The sequence below is a fragment of the Sturnira hondurensis genome, unplaced genomic scaffold, assembly GCF_014824575.4.
Source record: "Sturnira hondurensis isolate 20B ecotype Veracruz unplaced genomic scaffold, ASM1482457v3 Scaffold0009719, whole genome shotgun sequence".
Classification (NCBI taxonomy): Eukaryota; Metazoa; Chordata; class Mammalia; order Chiroptera; family Phyllostomidae; genus Sturnira; species Sturnira hondurensis.
In genome coordinates, this window is record NW_028082350.1 from 17,681,605 (window position 1) to 17,702,349 (window position 20,745).

At 45.2% G+C, this 20,745-nt stretch overlaps 1 protein-coding gene across 7 annotated transcripts in view; it reads right to left on the reverse strand.

Moving 5' to 3' along the window:
- POSTN (periostin) overlaps nucleotides 1–20,745 on the reverse strand; it is a 30,350-nt gene that overhangs the window by 884 nt on the left and 8,721 nt on the right. Inside the window, exons 6-22 of one of the 7 annotated variants that reach the window (XM_037057678.1) lie at nucleotides 20,441–20,587; nucleotides 19,887–20,028; nucleotides 18,580–18,792; nucleotides 17,895–18,029; nucleotides 16,627–16,775; nucleotides 13,856–13,992; nucleotides 13,118–13,248; nucleotides 12,681–12,811; nucleotides 12,472–12,574; nucleotides 12,300–12,367; nucleotides 11,587–11,632; nucleotides 8,629–8,709; nucleotides 6,291–6,380; nucleotides 5,563–5,652; nucleotides 4,864–4,941; nucleotides 3,979–4,062; nucleotides 871–912 (exon numbers count right to left, since the gene is read on the reverse strand). In XM_037057678.1, the coding sequence (XP_036913573.1) occupies nucleotides 871–912; nucleotides 3,979–4,062; nucleotides 4,864–4,941; nucleotides 5,563–5,652; nucleotides 6,291–6,380; nucleotides 8,629–8,709; nucleotides 11,587–11,632; nucleotides 12,300–12,367; nucleotides 12,472–12,574; nucleotides 12,681–12,811; nucleotides 13,118–13,248; nucleotides 13,856–13,992; nucleotides 16,627–16,775; nucleotides 17,895–18,029; nucleotides 18,580–18,792; nucleotides 19,887–20,028; nucleotides 20,441–20,587 (1,867 nt within the window). The remainder of the gene's footprint in view (nucleotides 1–870; nucleotides 913–3,978; nucleotides 4,063–4,863; nucleotides 4,942–5,562; nucleotides 5,653–6,290; nucleotides 6,381–8,628; nucleotides 8,710–11,586; nucleotides 11,633–12,299; nucleotides 12,368–12,471; nucleotides 12,575–12,680; nucleotides 12,812–13,117; nucleotides 13,249–13,855; nucleotides 13,993–16,626; nucleotides 16,776–17,894; nucleotides 18,030–18,579; nucleotides 18,793–19,886; nucleotides 20,029–20,440; nucleotides 20,588–20,745) is intronic. The other 6 variants (XM_037057679.1, XM_037057681.1, XM_037057680.1 and 3 more) reach the window with 6 other exon arrangements.

A 20,745-nucleotide genomic window follows, 5' to 3' on the forward strand; every position in this document is an offset into this window, starting at 1 on the left:
TACTGTAACAGACTTCAGATGATACTTTCTTAGTAATATCCTTCATTTATGATGATGAAATCAAGGTTATCCTTTGTTTAAAAGTATATGAAAATGATCATTTAACGTGATCATCTTGGTTCTTTAGAAAACTTAAATTCCTGATAAATTCTTTATTAAAAATTTACCACTTCATTTCAAATGTCTGTTTTGGATTAGTTGCCAATCATATATGCCCATACCACATTCCTAAGACTTGCAACTTCTTTAGACTATCAGGATATAACTATTTTAGAAGTTACAAATTTGTCATTTATTCTAAGTTCTCCACAAGGAGAATCTTTGATTTTTGAATGTATCAGAATGTAAGGTAACCTCACTAGAAGTTAGGAAAATGCACGTAAACATAGTTATGAAGAGCATTATAGTGCGTGGGTGATAGACACATATATGTAATCTACACATTATGTCAAACCCTTGTGTGTACGGTTTCCCGTATGTGCACCGTGTTTAGGCTTTGCACTGCAGACCCATCTCAAACAGCCACATTCGGAGTGTTGACCCCGCCCCACTGACTTTTGTGTGGCTCTGATATTTAAGGAGGTGTTTTCACATTAACTCGACTTGAGTCTTCCTCAAGGTTTAATGCATCTAGCACTTCAGATGTGTAGAATCGCTTTCTTCTCAGTATCCACCATGCTTAGATTTTACTAATAGTACAGAACATGAACAATTCACTTTCTTCTTGTCATCAAAGTACTTTGTCGCCATGTCAGCTAACATTTCTCTCGGACGGATGACCAAGTCTATAAAATATACCAAGCTCTCTTCTTTTCTCGATATTTCAACACACGTCCCCCCCACACACATCACTAGAGTCACTACATTTACCTTGAGCTTTTCTGTTGGCTTGTACCTTCCTCACAGGCGTGTCTAAAAGTAAACAGTTGTGATTAGAGAGAAATCGTGGCTGACATCAGACAGGGGACCACGGTTCAGCGGAAAAGTAGCAAGTTTTGCATAAACCGCCCATGACAGTGTAGACTTCCTTCCGCACTAGGGCGCTGCCTATCTGGGAGACCTCTGCACGGGGGCGGACAAACTAGAACTTGCTTCCACACCTCACCGTGAGTGGTCGGTGTTTGCGAAGCACCTTGCTTCGGCCGTTGGGGCCCAGATCACACGCCACTCTTGCACCCAGCAAGGACTTCGATGATTTTTCCCCCTTTCTGGAGAAAGCTTGTCTTTATAATAAAGGGTTGCCCCGCATTATGTGAAGTTCAGCAGAAGCATCTTCCCCGTCTGTGGGGAGAGTGGCTCTCGCCCCTGTTCGGGCTGTTTCCGGGCGTGGCAGAGAGCAGCGTGAGGGTGACATGCCAGCTCACACACGGACGGCCCCGACAAAGGCCCCTCTCCACACCGCGTGTTCCGTGAAACCGGCAAAATGTGTCAGCTTAATTACTGGCAGGATGTTCATTTTTATGTGACTATTACTTTGGAAATTTAAAATAGGGAGTAAAATATCGCTATACTGATCAGGTTAGTGTTAATTGACCAAAATACTGATAATAGCTCACGTGACTGGGGGCTTCCCTGTGCCGAGTCTCACTCCAAACCCTTCGCATTTATCAACCCCTCCAGAGGTCGGGAACATGACCACCCCCAACGCTCCGAAGAAGGAACCAGGCAAAAAAGAATCAGCTTATTTAAGGCAGTTTGAGTCGGAGCCCAGACTGGGAGTCAGATCTACAACCTGACCTCTACTCTCAAAAAGGCCACGAATCTTTACGAGTCACAGAGGCAGATTGTTCAAAACCCCCGTGACTTTTTCTGGTTCCTTTCTCCATCTTCTTCCTTAATTACTTTAGTAGTTTTGGAACATGCAGTTCTACCTAAGACAAGAATAAAAATCTTGTGAGGACATTTTTCAGTTCAGGGCTGTGAACCACCTGAGTGACAAATTACAACATTAGCACCAAAAGGACCCCTTAGTCGTGACTTAAATGACCGAGCGATGTGGTCGGTTCACCAAGAGGCACTAGATGTACCACGATGCATGCACTTCCGACAGAAAACTCCAGCTTGGAGATAACACCACAGCTGGGAAAGAGGCCCATTATCTGTTCTCTCAAAGGAAGAAAAGTCAGCTTTGCATGATGTGATTTTCGTGCACATCAACCTCTTTGTGAATCGGCATCTGGTGAGAACTAGGCCAGAAGTCATGTGGCTCACGGGCAGGGCAAGGATCTGGCATGGATGGAGACCGTGTGAGCACGTCTGGGCCGCGTCTGGACACCTGTAGCCACGCCGACCTCACTGCTAAGCAGAACAGCTTTGGAAATGCTTTGATAAAAACTGCAGGTGTGGCAGTGTGGAGGGCGATGCTTTGCAGATTCACAGAGAAACTGGACACTGGGAGTGGAAGGAACCAATCTACGCTGAACAGAAACACGTTTAGGGAGAATCTAGTACCTAAAACTAGAAGACCATATTCTCAGCTTGTAGCAGGTTTATCTTCTTCTTTTGGCTAAAGCAATTCTTAAGTCTTAGTTCATTGTTTATCACGTTGTGAATGGGAGTTTATTCATGGGAAAAAAACATACTTACCTGAACTTTAAGCTTAAATAAATTAAAGCAATATACACAGCTTTAGCTACTAACCAATGCATTCTCTAAAAAGCACTACTTTTGTTCTACAAAGCTACTTAATGTGGCAAGGACTGAAAAAAAAGAATTCAATTTAGTCTTCACGACGTCTTCACCTCTTCCCTCAAATTCACATTTTTTCACAGAGTATTAAGCACTTGGAGGCGGAGGAGTGAATTATGTGTCAGAGCTTGTAGGGGGAAACCTTGGGTTCCGTTGGAGCTATGGCTGGGCAAATACTGTGGGTCCGAAGGCAATCTTGTAGATTTCAGACACATAGCTTTCCATTGATGGAAATTCAATCGTTGGTTGAATAAAAATTATTTATGGTTACTACTGATGAACAGTTGAAACACTACACAAGCGATTTTCTCCATGTAAAATAATGAATAAAGAAACAGTGGTTACATGTGGTCCCAAGAAAATAGTGTATATTTTCTTGGACAGAGTGATACAATTTTTAAAATTTTAAGTAGAAAAACTATCTGGACCACACTTTGGATAAATACTAAACTTTGTGTTATCTCAATTCATAGTATGTTAAAGAAGACTATTTAATTCTTCTATGTAATTTAAATACTTGTGTCTCTAAAACAATGTGTGATTTAAATAATTCTGTCATTACTAAAACAAACTAGAAATTCATTTATTCAAATAAAAATTATCCAAATTGTGTTTATAACATTTACTGTTTCTTCAAATAATGGGGGAGAGTTTGCAGTTAGAGTTTGCATAAGGTTTTAAATTCTTTTTTTTCTCTTTTGCCTTTAAAAGAAGGTCCTTTTCATGCCACAGACAGAACATTCCAGAGAACATTCCATACTTTAAGATTAATTTCATATGCAAAATAATTGGCATTTCCCGGTCCAGATCACAACTCGAACTGTTAGACGGAACATATGCTCATTCCCAAGAACAGAAAATTAATAAATGCACCGCTATTTTCTAGCTCTAGGAGCTTAAAGATCCCATAAACATGCCTTTGATTATTGTTGTGGGGGCAGTGAATACATTTTTGAAAAATATCAAAAGTAGGTCAATTTGGGTTTGTTTAAACCATTACCAGTGTAAAAATTTTTCTTTCATATACTCAAAATAGCCTTACAATTATGTGCACCAAAGCCAAAAAAATATTCAGTGCTCCCCAAGTTTGATGCCATACTTTTTAAAGACTGCTCAAATTACTAATCATTTCTTTACACATATCAATGAAGCCACCATCGGACTAATCCATTTGTTAAGACAACACCGGACGCCAACTTAAAAAAGAGATCACGCATGCGCAGTCTTTAAAAAGTTGAAGAACTCGGTCGCCAGGCCTGTTAACAGGTTAGTTGTTTCCCTTTCACTGACCTCCCTGAAGCAGTCTTTTAAGTTCTTCATCTTCCAATAAGTGGCCATCACCCCCTTCAATGAGTCTGGTGACTTTGGTGACCTCTGAGAGGGTACACATTTACAGCAGAGATCGGTTTATGCAACAAAAAGACAGGAGACGCGATGTGATGGAGCGCACACCTGCCCAGCAACGAAGTCTGGACCTGGTTCTTTCTCAGTGTGGAGCGCTTTTTAAACAATCCTCACCCAAGGATATGTGTATTGATTTTAGAGAGAGAGGAAGCAGTAGGGGAGAGGAAGAAAGAGAGAGAGGAAGAGAGGGAGAGACGGACACATTGACGTGATAGAGAAACATTGATCGCCTGCTTTGCAATTGTGCCCTGACCAGGGATTGAACCCACAACCTTTTGGCGTACAGAATGACGCTCCAACCAACTGAGCACCTGGCCGGGATGAGTGCTATTTTTTGATAAATCAATTTTCCCATAAAGCTGTTGAACAATATACAACAAATACAGGGTCCGGCAGAAGTAACACCACTGCGGGTGGTTGGTCGGGTATGGGAATGTCTCCCGCGAGACGGACGGCGATGTGAACATCTCACTTCAATGTCACATGGCGTGCTGGAGCGTGATAGTGTTATGTTACAGACTGACACACTTAGGACTTTGAGTTATAAGATTTTATGTAATAAAGAAGGGGCACTATTTGTGCTGGACCCTGTGTAACAGAGCAATCAACATGACTTTCATTCCGCAGGTTTATATTTTTTTCCTCATGTTGCTGTGGAACTTAAACAACGAGGTGACAGAGAGAAGCGAGCATGCATGAGGTTCAAAGATTATTAGACTTGGATGCCGAGGGCCGAGGGCAAGTCACATACTCATTTTTTAGAGTGCTCACCTTCTTGCAACAATTTCTTCAGAGTTTCTTCTGTTTCTTCGCCACCGGCAGTGATCCTGGTGTATTTTATTTCAGGGCCTGCAGAAAAGACAAAAAAAAGTCTGAAACAGGGGAAGGCCGACCTCCTCTGTGAGGAGCCAGCAGTGAGCCTCTCGGGCAATAGGGCCTGTGTTGCAGCCAGTCGGCCTTGAGTTGTGAAAACAGCCACGGCGTCAGATAAAGGGGTGGGCACTCTGCATGCCACACGGCTTTACCGCGTGAGCAGGGGGCACGGGCCACAGCTGCTGACTGCTCCTTTAATTGAATATTTGTCGAATAGCTGTCTTCAGAATTTTAGCCTAATTTCTTGGTGGGGGACTAGATACCAAGGTTTCCTGAAATGAATGGGTTTTAGACAAACTTGCCTCGATGTTGGTGTGTGGATGTGTAGACTTTAAGATCAACGGAAGACCAAAGGAGGGAATGGTTTTCATTCTGGGACACAATAGTGTATTGTGTACTGTGTGTATGGCACCATAATAAAAACGAATGCTTCTAGAGTTGTCTTTAGGTTTCCAACTCAGAGGAAAAACACAGATTACATGGTCAGAGTAATGTTATATCCACCACAAAAGAAGGGAAGTTACCTCGGTAACTGCCCTACTTCGATCTTCAGAACCCAAGCACGTCGGTGGGCCCACGAACAGGATTAAAGATTACCTGTAATGATTCGCTCTTCCCTCGTCTCCTTTTCAGTTATTTCCATGGGCACGCCATCAATGATCTTGGTGTATTTTTTGATAATTGGCTCTGAAAGCAGGGGAAGAAAGATGCGTTTAATTTGCCCCCTACGGTGGTGAAACTGCCACAGCTAGACGTTTTCACGGGCAAATGTGTCTCTCAAAACAATGCCATTTAGGGTCTAATTGTAATACATTCCGATCGGCAGGGTCTGAATGCTAGTCCTCATGTCCTGGCTCCTGGGGGAAGGTCAAGGCCAGCCGGCGCGCTAACACTCCAGGTCATGTGTGTGTCCTGACCCCGTGGGCTGAGCAGCCAGGGAGGATCCAGGGAGGAATCTGGCGTTGCTGGATGGAGCCCCGTGGTCATCCCCACAGTGGCTTCTGTGTTAATCTATCACTGATGGCCACTTTTTCTTCTAAATCCTCCATGTCCTCGTGCTGACATTATTGTCATCATTCTGTTCCATCATCGTGACTGTGTATGCAGAGGTGATGGCAGTTTTGTTGGGCCCGGTGACTCAGCAGTTAAATGAGTTCCTACCGGACCCACGGAAGGTGAACTATATCTGATTGCACGGGCTCGTAAGAACCATAACGAACAAAGGTACCCCCACAATTTATGCAAATCCAAAGGCACGGGAAAACATTGGGTGTGGAATATATTTAAACCAGCGCTATTTCAACTAGAAATCTTGCACAACACACCTCCGTGGATGGTTTCCGTTACTGCGTCACCTTCTTTAATCAGCCTGAACTCGGGCTCCCCGTCAAGGCTCACCTTGGTTATGGTGGGTCCTGCGACATTGTTGTGGGGGACAAATCAAGGGTTAACGCGGTCCCTTCAGTTTGCCCGAAGCGGGAGTTTGGTTCCACGGGGAGGTCACTCAGATGTGAAAGCGGTCTCAGGCTTTAAGATTTCAGTTTTAAACATTCCCCATTGTCTTCAAAGTAGGCAATGTTTATGGGGAAAAAAACGATGCAGCCCTTGGGGGTTCTACTGAAATTACTTTCTTCTTCATTAGCATTTGGATTAATATGTACATCTAGCCATAGGTTCACAGTTGTGAATTGTGATCACACGAAATATGTGTGGCTACACTTCATGAGTCACACAGTAGGTACAAATTTGTGTTCCTCTACTGATAGCTCATGTGCGTCTCTACCATTCTGAGATTGTCCATTACTCCTTCCTTATTAAAGTTATAATTCAATTTTAATTACTTAGTATCTTATACCTTTTAATTTTATGGGCATAAGATTGAACATTTGAAAGTCCCAACTTTATGCCTAAGTTTAAGATACCGAATTTCAGTTTTTATGGGAAAATGAATTTGAGTACTTACCTTCTACATGCAAATGATGCAAAACATTTACTAAGGAATAGGCAGTCCTTCAAATGCGAACGTTAAACGTGTTGCATTTGACTGGCAAAATGATTTCGCTCCCAAAGAAAATCATTTTGATTGTTAGAAAGCTGACTATAACATTAGTTAATCAAGACTGCTTCACAGAGGAGAAGAAAAATACGGTTCAGTACATTTAACTCAGACTGCAACAGCCTTCAGCAGGGAAGGCAACTACATTTGTTTACCTTTGAGAGATTTGCCTGCTCAGAAACCGCCAATTGCCCAGAATTAAACAGTTCAAAACAATTTAGAATAATGAAAACAAAAATATAATTCTTTCAAACAAGAAGTGTCCCACACCACGCCCTTGGGTCCCTGGCAAAGGGACGCTGACCGTGAAAACGTGAGGCCGGGATTTTCAGGCGTCGATATTTCAAAAGGAAAATCTGCTCAAAAAGTTGAAGCGCAGGAAGCGAGTGAATAAATTATCCAAACTAACATTTCTTTAAAAGAACCTAAGCTGTATTTCAGAAATATCTTCTATAGGTAAGCTCTAAGAAGGCAAGGTCTTCCATAAAAAAAATGGGTTTTCATACTGACCCCCAGCCTCTGGGAGGGTCGCAGGCACTGGGGCTGAGCAACCAGCGTGTGCTGAATTGAGCGGCCGCTGATTTATCCCTCATCCAAGAATTTGGTTAAATATCATTTTTTTAAAGTAAGCAGCATCTCACAATTGTGCCTTGCAGTCTAATCTTTTAGTGGGAAGCCAATAAATCTGCAAAAACCGAAACAACAGGAAGGAAATGTCAGAGGTGTTTTCGAGATGGACAGTGACCAATGGCCACCAAGGTGTCTGCCCAGTCACCGTGTTAAGGTGTTCCCAGATGGAAATAAAAGTTATTGAGATCTGATGAAAATACATGAAGTGAGGTGCACCGCAGGTGTTGAGGATGGCTGACGTAGACGGCGGGGGCGAGAGAAGCGTGCGTGTGTGCCGTGCCGGTCGGAAACATCGGGAGAGACGTTTGACCCAATATACTGGGCTAGACCAACTATACGCACGGTCTATAAGGATATGTACGGGCCAAATACGTGGGTTCAGGGCTGGAAGGAAGGATTCTAAGGTTGGGCTCACTGCACCAGCGATTGACTCCCCCGTCTGTTTCTGCTTGTCTGATCTCAAAATACATCCTGGGCGGTGGTAGCTTGAAAAGCTTTCAATGATACGCAGGTTCTGCGCTCTGTTAGGTTGGTTGAAAAATGCCTGCGCTCTTTGGAAGAGCTTCTTATAACAGTACAAGAGACCCACGTGGGGGGGCGGGGGGGAGATACGGCTACAAAAACAGTGTCCCCTCCGAAGGGGACTGACCGCAGCGGAAACGCCAGGGTCGGAAACGCCGGGGTCGACTTCTTTACTGAGCAGCTGGGCCCCGTGCTGCCGCAGCAGCCAATCAGGTTCGTCGGAAGCCACGGGCTTCCTCACACAGAACAAGCAAATGTACTGAAAGTGTTAGAGCGTCACCAGGTACTCTGCCGGGCACTCTGCATTCCGTGCTCTTCCGTAACACAGGCATGCCATCCGTATGGAAACGCTGAGCATGTTAGTTTCTAAAGGAATGTAGATGCATTCAGAGGAGTCAGTCCATTACATGGCGTTTTTCCCAGTAAAAGGAACCATGTACGACATTGATTTTTACCTTCGGTTTTGATAATAGGCTGAAGACTGCCTTCAATCACTTTAATTTTTGGTTCCACAACTTTGGTTATAATTTTAGTTGCTGAAAGTATAGAAAGTGGAACATGAATGATGTTTACATAAAGACACAACCTGAACAAAACTGTTCTTTTTTTTTTTGTCTTTACTGGGGACTGAGGTGTCATGCACGGTAATATGTCCAGGCAGCAGACACAGGGATTACTTGTGGTGCGTTAGCTAGGAGTGTCTTCTCGTGTCCAGGTGGGGAACTCTCTGAGGCCCAGTGACTCGGCTTTGCTCCCATGAAATAAAGACTCACTAAGTGAGGAATTCTACCTAGAAATCTATCGTTTCAAGCTGCACCACTAAAGCTCTTTCCCTTCATTTGTACTCCTTGAAAATATTGGCTGCATAGCAACAGAAGACAGACAAACACGATTAATGTCATGCAATTCATAATATCTCAAATTGCATTGTAGAATTCTTTCTCAAGTAGAAAAAGTAGAAGAAAAGACAAAATATTTTCCATGCATTTTACAACAGTAATCTAGAGAGGAAAATATGAAAAATAGTTCAGTATACTGAATAGTAAAAATAAATCTCAGTCAACCAGATACGAGCTCTATTCAACAAACATAATATGATTAATAATTTAAGCTACAGTTGGTCTTTAATTTGTAGTCTTAGCATCATCACCTTTTCATAGAAAAGTTTAAAGGTACATATTTTGAATGTACGTCATCCACCCACCTAAGATAGCAGCCAGCTGTGTGGTTGGCTTTTGCTTGTGCAGATTAAACAAAAAAGGGGCCGTATAAGTAGAGCTACCAGCTCTCTGTCACTTCCAACTACTTTAAAGATGGCGCCAGTAGGGAGCAGGCCCCACCAAAGCTGCACGAGCCATTGTGACAGGTTGTGCGGGTGTGTGAGAGGGGCGTGCTAGCACAGTTCGGGTTTCTGTCACACGCTCACCTCGGGTTTCCGAGATGTTCAGTTGTGTCAACTTCTGAGTTAAGTTGGGTTCTAGGCCTGATGTGTGGCCGTGGTTCACTTATTTCAGATTTTCTATCTTAAAATCTCAAGTTACAGAGCTCTAAGTCACCTCCGTCCTGCATGTCCCCTGCCTCGTTTCCCGGGCTGTCTTCCCCCAGACAAACCTGTCCGTGAAGGTCAGATTGTCCTTCTGACCAGCGCCCAGATCCGCTGCTACTACCCAAATGGGTTAATTACTTGTACCTTCAATGTTTACTTCAGGATAAAGAATTGGAAGTTTAGGGTGTTTGGCTGGGTGTTAGTTTTCTTTCAATCCTGCTTTTCAGAAGACTGAAATAGTTTTGACAGGTCACACGCTGGGGATTCAATATTAATTCCTCTTTACTGCAAATGTCGTGTTTGACAATGCAGCTAAAGGGAGTCCCCCCAACAAAAGTGTTTTAAATGTATGGTATTTGGGGGAAAAGAATAATGCATAGCAAGGAAATTAAAGAAATGTTATAGACCAGTCAATAAAGAAACATAAACATGAAATCTTCGGTGTCATTAGTCTCTACCTCTGTTTCAAGGACACATCTAATGCAGCGTCCCCATGCGGGGCGGAGCGAAAGAAACACTCGGCATCACCGTGTGAACCTCGGATCTGTCTCCAGGGCTCGGAGTAGGGAGCCGACGTCCGCCAGACTGGTGCAATTTCATCAAGGGCAGTATTCTGTGTGAGTGAGGACCCAGGTGCGGCCGAGGAAAAGGAAGGAAGGACAGATGCTGGCTCAGTGTAAGCCAAGTATTGCATGGACAGAGGTGGCAAGGGGTGAACTTCCCCCAGATGAAGTAGCACAAGCAAAGCGATGTAGGGCAGCTGTACCCACACCTCCGGTGGAGAAAGATGACGCACACATCCCGATGGATAGAGCCCGTAAGGAAGCGCCGGTCTCTCAGGAGGCACACCCTGACAACACGCGTGCTTCCACCTGAAATGCATACCCTGCCGAGTCATAACTACTCCGACCGAGTCTGGAAAACAAGGTGCAGCTGGCTCGGTACTGGATTTGCACATATTACTATTAATGACAGAAATCAGCGAGGGCGGCGGACACTTGGCTTTGCTCCTCACATTGCCTTCCCTTCCTCCCCACCCCTAGTGTGAGTCTGAGGGGAGGTTTTCTGAGTTCAATGGCAGATGCTCGCGGCACAAAATGGAATAAATTTCCAGCCAGGTGAAAGGGGGGAACTGAAGTCTTGTGTTAGCGACTCTAACATTTTGAGCATCTCTTTGTAGAGTCAAAACAAAATGAAAGGAATGTCTGCTCTGGAAGCTATAAGAAAGAAAGGGAGACAAAGGAAGAACATCACACTGAAAAGAAGGACAAGTTATATCTGTGAGAATGAAACACCCTTTCTGCTCGTGTAGTGAAGGTCTGGTTTTGATAACCTGGCAGAGTCGGGGATGAAAAACACCCTCGGATCTAGAAAGCTGACGTTCACCACCTGGCCGGTGTTTCACCCCTCGGTCCAGTTTCGGATGGGGAGGGTGTTTTAACCACCAGCTCACCACCCCAGGAGTCTCTGGCCCACTGTGCCCCCGCCCTGCCTTGGGGGACTGTGTGCCGGAGGCTGGAGTGAGCGAGAAATCTTTCGGCCGTGCTGTTTCTGCGCCCGCACGTCTGAGCTCTCAGCCACCCCTTCCCTTCGGGTCTGCCCGGCCCGCCGCTGGGTTTCACTGCCCTTTCTGCATCTTGTCACGCCGCTTCGGGGTGAGAGCCGGAGCGGAGCTGGAGGGATTGGCTCAGGCCGAGAGTTCTCACTTTTGACCTCAAATCCTGTTTCCAGTGGGGTTGAAATTGCCACTGTTTGGAATTCTACGTACCAGATTATCAATAGTCTCCATGGGTAAACACAAAAAATTTACTTTTTTAAACACGTTTTTCTCCTCTACGTGACAGATAAATATTTCCTGTGTACTTACTGTAGACGGTCATGGGGATTTCCTTGAAGGTGCTTCCACGAACAAACTGAAAGGAAACGCCCAGACTTAGTAACAGGAAACATAGTAGATTAGTGGCAAAACCACACCACCGCTTTAATTCTGACAAAGTAAAGGAAGCGAAGCGTCCATACACTGACCAGAAATGAGGTCTTCCTGGGCACCAGCTTCTGGTTTCCCGATATGAGCGAGATGGCCTAAAATTACTGGATTTGTTCCTCCCCAAACTTATAGTTCACCCAAAGCTGAAAGGATTTATAAAGTAATATCCCACATGTTTCCTGACCCTTTGACCCTATGAATATAAAGGGGCAAAATGTCCCTTTGCCTTTAGTGATTAGTGACAACCACTGTCTCACCGTTTTCATATATTCAGTAGCAAAGACAACTGAGGACAGATAAATTGTATTTTTTATGTCCACGTCTTATCTGCTCCACTGGACTGTGAACTCTTTTGATAGAAGAGCCGTATCTGATTCAGCCTCAAATTTCACGTAACATTCAACACACTGTTTGTCCCACGTAGACTTTAGTGGAAGTTTGTTGACTAACATGACAAAGCACTCATGGCATTTCTTTACGGTGTGTAGCCAACAGAGAGCAATCCGAGCCTAGTGTCCGCCTCCTCACTGGTGCACCTATTTCTAGTATCTTACGCTCAACACGTTATAAATAAATCCAGTAATGTTTTGTACCTTAATTTGGATGTATTTGATCAGTTTATTAAGTATGTCCAGCAGCTGATCATTCCCAATAGGTGTGTCTGTGAAGAGGAATATCAAAAATCATTGGCAAGAATGTGGGAAATAAAAATCTGGGTCTCTGTCGCGAAAGACCGAGTCTGTGAACAAACCGGGGGTCACCCACCTGCCGGGTACAGGAGCTTATCCACGACGTGAATGACGCCGTTGGTCGTCATGATGTCGGACTCCCTGGATTTCAGTTCATTCACCAGCAGCGTGTCGTTCACCTGTCACGACAGGGGACGAGGCCGACGAGAAGTTTAATGGAAAAGGGGAGACACGGCGGGCAGATGACAAGTGGGCGCTCTCGGGAACCCCTTCCAGAGCACTTACCCCCTTCAGGTAGATTTTGCTCCCCTGCGTGGTCTTGAGAATGTTCGTGACGCCAGGCTCGAACCCTTTTCCGATGAAAACTCCGGGCGTCAGGTGGTAAAGGATAATGTTTTGGAGGGCATTTTTGTTGCCTGGGGGGAGATGTATTTATTTAATAACCTGCCATCTTTCTCTTTGACCTGTGGACGCTCTGGAGACTAAAGAGATTTCCACACCCTGCTCTCAAGTCGACATCGATACATAACCTAAGTGAACACCTAGCTCAGCAACGTGGCAATGCGCAGGTAACTGAGAGCGTGGACGAGGGACCCCCACACAGCCCAAGCGAAGTCAAAGGGAACTAGGGCCGGACAAGAATACGAAGGAGGCGTTGCTGGGGCTGAGGCCTGACGAGGCCCTGAAACCTCGGGGCGGATGTGGGGTTCACTCCTACTCACGGATCAGAACCTCCTTCTCTTCGTTAGTCATCCCCTTAAAGGCGTCGTTGGTTGGCACAAATAAAGTCCAGTCCCCAGGCTGTGTCAGGAGCTCTTTCAGGTCTGCAGCTTCCAGAAGGCTGAGGAAGATACTGCACAGAGAGAGGACACGCGTCTGTTCCGTTAGATTCAGACTCAGCTGCGTGTGCTCGCCCGCAACGCGTGGAGTTGGACATTGTCCATGAGTCGCGGAGAATATGAGAAAATTGTTTGTGATTTTCACATGATTCAAGTGCCGTTTATCTGTTTAGAAAGTTTTCTCATAAGGAAATAATTTAAATGCTCATAATGCTTTTTAACACGTCCTAAACTCTGTTTTTATCCTCTAAACCTTGACAAAGTCACATTAATAACAAATAAAAAACATGGTTCTTTTTTCATTTACTATTCCACAAAATAGCCTTTGTTAGTATAGATTATCGTGTTAAAAACTTAATTATAAATAACTTGTAAAGAGTAGTTCAGTTCATAAGATTTACTTTTTTCACTCATTGAATTACTCTACAGTGCACCAGGAAGCAAAATAGTGTGGAGAAATAGTTCAGCTTTGAAAGCACGTCCCTAGAGCTCTCATTCTAAATTCTCTTCCCAGCAGGACTGAAGGCTGAACGCTGTTGGGACCGCTGGGACACGCCCGTGGCTGGGACACGCCCGTGGCCGGCACACCGGCTCGCCGGCGGGGAGGCGCACCGGGCTCACCTGAAGCGCTTGTCCTGCTTCAGCCTGTCGTGGAGGGACTTGTCCGCCGGTTGGATGATCTCTCGGAATACGTGGATGGCGCCGTTTCTGCCCTGCTTGCTGCCTCTCACCATGCAGGAATTTTCAATGCAGACAGCCTGGCCAGCGAGAGAAAGACACAGCTCCGTTTCCTTGTTTGAAATTTCCTCTGTGGAAATTACTTAACTGTCCAGATCGACCCTTCTAAGAGGAAGGCTGACCTCTGCAGCCGGAACAAACAGCTCTGTCCTGTTTTTAAGATCTCATGCACCCTGACGTCACACTTCATATTCCACCAGGTTCTCTGTCACTTGTCAGCTACCCTAAGTGTCAGGCAGGTAGTTTTGTGAGTATCAAAAGCTCCTAGAATCCCATTTTTACATTTTCTACCTTTTCTCCTCACTGTCAACTATTTCCCCAACACTGCTGGGGAACGTCAACTCTCAGGACCCCCTTGAACCAGAAGTTTCCTGACTTCAGTTTCTCTTGTGGTCTTCAGAAATACTGACTATATTTCCTTGATTGTGGGATCTCATCAGTTAGAAATGGAATGATTTGGTTATAGCACTTTTAAACAGATGAAGGTGTTTGTATGATCTAGATTGCAGTCCATTTTCTGCGCCCTTTAAAATGTGTGCCTTGGAATTGAGGAGCTCCCATGTCCCATTCAGTTGTAGGTGACGCTGGACCTCCTGCAGCGTCAGTAGGAGTGACGTCCTACGCGGGACACTCTGGCCAGGTGTGACTCCTGGACCGAAGCCCAGCAACACCATGGGTCCCACTGTGATTCTGACAAGCGCTATTTCCTAAGTGCTTTCCTCAGATGAAGTACATTAGGACCGTTTCGTATAGTTCAGAGATCTTTATGTGACTGTAAAAGTTTATCTCGAACGTCATCCAAAAGAGATTCAGTTGCTGAACTGTGATCTTACGGTAAAAGACCATCCTACAAATTTGATTCTCTATAAAAATTACCTTGTAAACTGTAACAAACTCTGGAAACCAACGTCCAAAGGGCCAACAGACGCATGAAAAGATGTTCGACATCACTACTCATCAGGCAAATGCAAGTCAAAACCACAATGAGATACCACCTCACACCAGTCCAATGGCTACTACCGGAAACTCAAAAAATTAAGAATAGAGGTATCATATGACCCAGCAACCCCTCTTCTGGGTGTCTACCCCCAAAATTTGAAAACATGTATTCACGAAGAGATGTGCACTCCTGTGTTCACTGCAGGACTATCCACGGTGGCCAAGACGTGGAGACAACCGCAGTGTCCTCGGTGATGACTGGATAGAGGAGACGTGGTACATCTGTACCCGGAAAACCACTCAGCCACGAGAAAGATGAAACGCTACCACTTGGGACGACATAGATGGACCCTGAGAACATCGTGCTACAGGAAATGAGTCAGATAAAGTGAAGAACCACAGCATTTCACTCGTATGTAGGATGTAAAACTGAAAGCAACAAATGAACAAACAAGAATAACAGACAAACAAAAACACACAGACACAGATGACAGTGTGGTGGTGACCATAGGGACAGGGGGCCAGAGGGCAGTGAAGGGGGTCCAATATCTGGAGACAGAAGAAGACCCAACTTCGGGTGGTGGGCACACAGTGTGATACACAGATCATGCGTCATAGACAGGTACGCTCGAAACCTACATGATCTTATTCACCAGTGCCCCCCCGAATTTAACTTAGAGAATAAATCATATACACACAGTAACGAAAAGGAAGGTCAACGAACAACAGGTGTTGGTGAGGGTGCAGAGAAAGAGGGGCCCTGGGCACTGTCGGTGGGAGTGCAAGGTTTGCCGCGGCCGATGTGAAAACCAGCGTGGAGGTTCCTCAGAACACGAAACATGGGTCTACCACACGGCCCAGCGACTCTACTCCTATTACTTACTCATCTACGTGAAGAAAACAAAACACGATTCCCAGACATACCACATCCCTATGTTAATGGCAGCATTAGTTACAACAGCCAAGATGTGGAAGCGACCTGGGTGTCCATCAATAGATGAATGGATAAAAAGATGTTGACTATTTTCTACAATGGAATACTGGCCACAAACAAGAGTGAAATGTTACCATTTGTGACAACATAGATGGACCTAGAGGGTACTGTGCTGAGTGAAGTACATCAGAGAAAGACAAATACCATAGGATTTCGCTTATATGTGGAATACAGAACAAACCAAAATGACTCATAGAAATAAGGATAATCTGATGGTTTCCAGAAGGGACAGGGGTGGGAGGGCAGATGAAGAATGTGAAGGGGAGTATGTCAATAGTGCAGTGAGCAGTCTGCCCAGCGATGGTTACTGGACTCAGTGTGGCGATCACACTGTAAGGTGTGGAGACGTCAAATCTCTGTATTGTACACCTAGAACGGACTTGTATGCCAACTCTACTTTCACTAAAGATAAGAAGCAGCTTACTTTAGGGAAGTTTTGGTGATTTCTGGAATCAAAATAATTAATGCTTTGTAACAAAGTTATGTATAATGAAACAAGTTCAGACTTTCTGAACTTGTTTCTGAACTTATTAACAGACAGCAATCTTATGTAAGTTTCTGCCTTCGCACATTACTCAGTTTCCCAATCTCTTGATGCGTATTAATTATTAACATGTCATACAAAAATTGTGGGACACCTTTGTTGTAACAATGTTCTTTGACAAATGCCATTTGACATTCTGGCCAACGCAGATACTTCGTGTCCTTCTGGTCCACTCACCGTTCGATACACGAAGACCCTGAGCTGTTTGCCCCCGATGGTCTCGAGCTTCTGCCCGTTGTAAAGCTCATTAAGGCCGACTTTCACTTTCAGTATGTGATTCTGCAGAATTAATTTCAGAAGGCGCTGATCCATGCGCAAAGTATCATCTGTGAATACGTTTTTAAGAAGAAAAGATGATTTTATTTAGAAAGCATTCAAGTTTCTCCTGGTAGGAGAAATTCATGAAAATGGTCAATTCTTATTATCGATAGTATGGGCCCTACACTCGTCTCATGTGTGAGTCAGTCCAATGCTCAAGGCCATGGATTCTATGTGCCCATTGCAGCTCCGTGAGCTATCCCATCAAATGAGTGTACCAGGCTCCGTGCGGCGCACACAGTGGGCTTCATTTCTGGGAGGGCTGCGTCGCTTACGTGGTCCTTGGCACAAGATAAACTCTAACGCTGGCCGAGAGTTTTTCTGAGAATTTGATGTCAATTAATCATACGAAAGACTACTGAAGAATCATTTGTAAATTTATCTTTGTTATTGAAGAGAAAAATCAAAGCACCCAACCTCTTAAAGGTGGGTAAATGTGAACGCATATGGACCTCATTATTATAAAGAGCTGAACATTTCTATGGATTTGAATTTTTTATGAATAATTTCTATGTCACAATTTGGTATTTGGAAATTTGTAAAGCATGTGGTATTTATTTGTTTTTATAATTATTAAATCATGCCTCACAATTTAAACATGTCTTTATAAAATCACTTTTCTGGAAATTGTAGCAGGTTACATTAATCTAAACACTGTCCCTGAACAGCAGCGACCAGGTGAAACGCTTACAATAATAGTTCACATCATAATATGGAAGTGTATAATATTCTCCTGTTTTTATTTAGTTATAATTTAACATCTTACTGTCAAGTTCTGAGATGCAAAACATACCTGTGTATGTGGGTATTGAATAAGAAAGTTAAATTTATTTTTTTTTATGATACATTTTGTGTGCTGGTAATGTGGTTTTATTCAGAGAGTAAGTAAATATCCCTCATCACAAACTTTCACTCCATGTACACGATTACCTCTTATAATACAACCCTTTGAAATGCAGGACATTTTAACAGAGTGTGTCGTGCTAACACATGGTATGGGTAGCCAATAGAAAAGCCAACCGACACCTTGTAAAATATCTATTATTTCTCATTGCAAACAACCTCGGTGAAGCAAAGCGGCGTGACCACGCAGGGGCAGGAGAGCGGCGAGGGCCAGGAGCGCCTACCAGAGAAGGCGTTGTTCACGGGGGCCAGCAAGGTGTACTCCCGGTCGGGCCGCAGCGAGGACGCCAGGCCCAGCTGGGCCACGAGGTCTGTGAAGGTGGTTTGCTGCTTCCCGGCCAGCTCCAGGACCTGCTTGGCTGTAAAATAAACCATCAGAATTCCCCAAAGGCGTCACTGTTACCATCATCGTCATCGTGAACTTTGTGTGCCAACTCTTGGCTGTTGTCCAGAAGCTCTCTGCTGCACTGACACACGCAGCTTCCCTTCTGGGGGCTCACAGCCGCACGGCATTTCGTGGGGACGGTGTCTTCCCGCCTCCTCACGTGCCAGTTTGCATGATTCTCTGCTGCTCACCTCTCTACTCGACTCTCGTGAGTACCACGACTCCTTCATTTATGCAAAGGTGACCGTTTGGTTACGTCTTTCCTTGCATTGTTATGAAACCTTTGGCCTGTGGGAGCCTTATGAATATTAGGTAATAGAAGCCCTAGAAAACCAGTGTTCCCCGCGTGGGTGCTGGGGCCCCACGGGTTACCGATGGGGCAAACAGCTCACTTTCCTATTTGCTCTGCGTTTGGGTTCCGTGCGCCCTTCCTCACTCTGCACGCCCGTCTTTCGTGGCCATAATCTGGAGGTGCCCTAACTGATCGAGAAGGGGAGGCAGAAGAACACGACGCTGTCACTCACCAGCATCGGGAATGAGGACCTGATCGATCAAATGGATGACGCCGTTGTTCGTCACAATGTCTTTCTTGTTCACCATTTTGACGCCGTTCACCGTTATGCTGTCCCCGTCGCATCCAATCTCAATGGTGTCCCCTTCCAGGGTCTCAAAGACCGCTCCTCCCGTGATGGCCTCCGAGCACTGGAGTGTGTTTAAGATGTGGTACTTCATGAGAGCTAGGGGACAGAGCAAAGCGAGAACGCATCCCTGTCAGGGGGACTGGCACTGGACCTTTGAAACACGTGTCACTGCGACAACAAGCCTTCCTTGAAAACATACACACATCTTATCTCAGGATCCACCAAAGGCTTTTATCTTTTTTATTTTTTTAACAACCAAAGGTTCTTAACATCTGTGCAAGTTCTTGGAATGTTTCTCGTCATTTATGCAATAGAAAAAGCTCAGCCCAGTAGATCAGTTGCACGAAATGATTTGTGTAATACTGAAAAAAAAAATGTGTTAGATCAAGTTCCCACTATTCTAAGACAGTAATTTCTGATGTGCAGGCCAAAGCAAACACCAAAAAAATGTTCTGTGCAGAAAGCTTGTAAAGTTGCCTGTTCCACGAAGCCCAGTGGTGTCCCACGTTCTCGCTCCTCACAAAATAGCTGCACGGAATCTGGAAAGGGGTGAACAGAGGCCGCAAGCAGACAACTCACTCCCCAAAGATAACGTCTAAGGATGCAGCCAGAGAAAGACGATTCCTCCGAGAAATCTCAAGGGATCTGCGCCTCAGCACTATTCTATCCGCACCTTCAAAACATCTCCCCTCGGACAAGTTAAATGTATTTGGGAATAGGCTGAGTAAGAGAAATACACTGGTCTCGATGTAAAGTCCATTCGAAAACAGGGAGACTGGAAAGAAGCCAATTTTGTGTATCAATAAATGGCCCGAGAGCACCATGCAATTTTCTCAGCTCAGTTGCATCCCTTAGTATAAATTTAGAATTAAGAGCATTTCGTAATACGTGCACAGCACTAAAATCCGGTCATCTGATATTTTTTCCAATATCTGTGACTCCTTTTTAATGTGGCTACTTATGTACTTGAGAACAGTACAAACGTGCAATCTTTTGAATATTATGATTTTAATTACTTGAACTATTAAATTATTCAGTGACTCTGCATATCATTTCCAGAACTTTGTGTTTTAAGATTCCATGGCCCAACTCAAACAAGCCTTCGTTTGTGCTTATGAAAGCTGACAACATGGGGACGCTCTTCCTCCAAAATCTAGGGAAGCTTGTCATGTGGGAAACCGTTCTCGTACCTTCAGAAGCCACCTTGTCCCCCATGATCCTCTCCAGGACCCCTCGTGGAAGTCTCTCAAAAGCCTCATTGGTGGGGGCAAAGAGGGTGAAGTGACCGTCTCGTCCGAGGGTTTCCAGGATGTCAGATGTGATGGCGGCCGCCTGGAACACAGACGCGCTTTCAGAGGCGGGGGCAGCACAGGCCCCAGCGCAGAGCACAGCTGCCCGGCCGGGGCTGACCTGGGTGAGCCTCTTCTGCAGAACGCCAGGCCAGTTTGCTCCGGTTAGATCTCCCGGGCGGTGCGCGCAGCGCTATCCAGCCATAATGCAGCCACCAAGATGGGCACATTCTAAACGCGCTAAACACACAATGGCCCCAGCACGAACCACACCTATCTGTCGCCCACACGAATGTTATTTCATAGGAGGCGATGTCTCCTTTGTAAAATGAAAACCTTTGTATGGCCTTTCTGCCAGATTTGCTTAGCAGCATCTTACTGTTGTTACTCTGGGGCGGGGGAAGAGAAGGACGCCCAATGGCCCAAGACACTCCACCGTGGCTCCTCACACTCACCCGGAATGACGAGAGGTCGTCTTCGGCCTCGATGAAGTCTTGAATGGAGGTGCCGATCTGCGTGAGGACGCGGTCGATGACGTGCACCACGCCGTTCGTGGCAATCTGGTTCCCGTGGATGACGCGTGCACAGTTCACCGTGACGACCTAGCAGTGTTTGGGAAAATCAGAGCGCGGGCTCAGCCCTATCCATCGCCCGAGGAGACCGCGGGCCGTTCCCCACTTTGGATCTGGGCTGGTGTAGCGGACCTGCAGGCAGGGGTTTCTGAACGCGAATGCTGGGAGTGGGGACCCGCGCAGTGCTA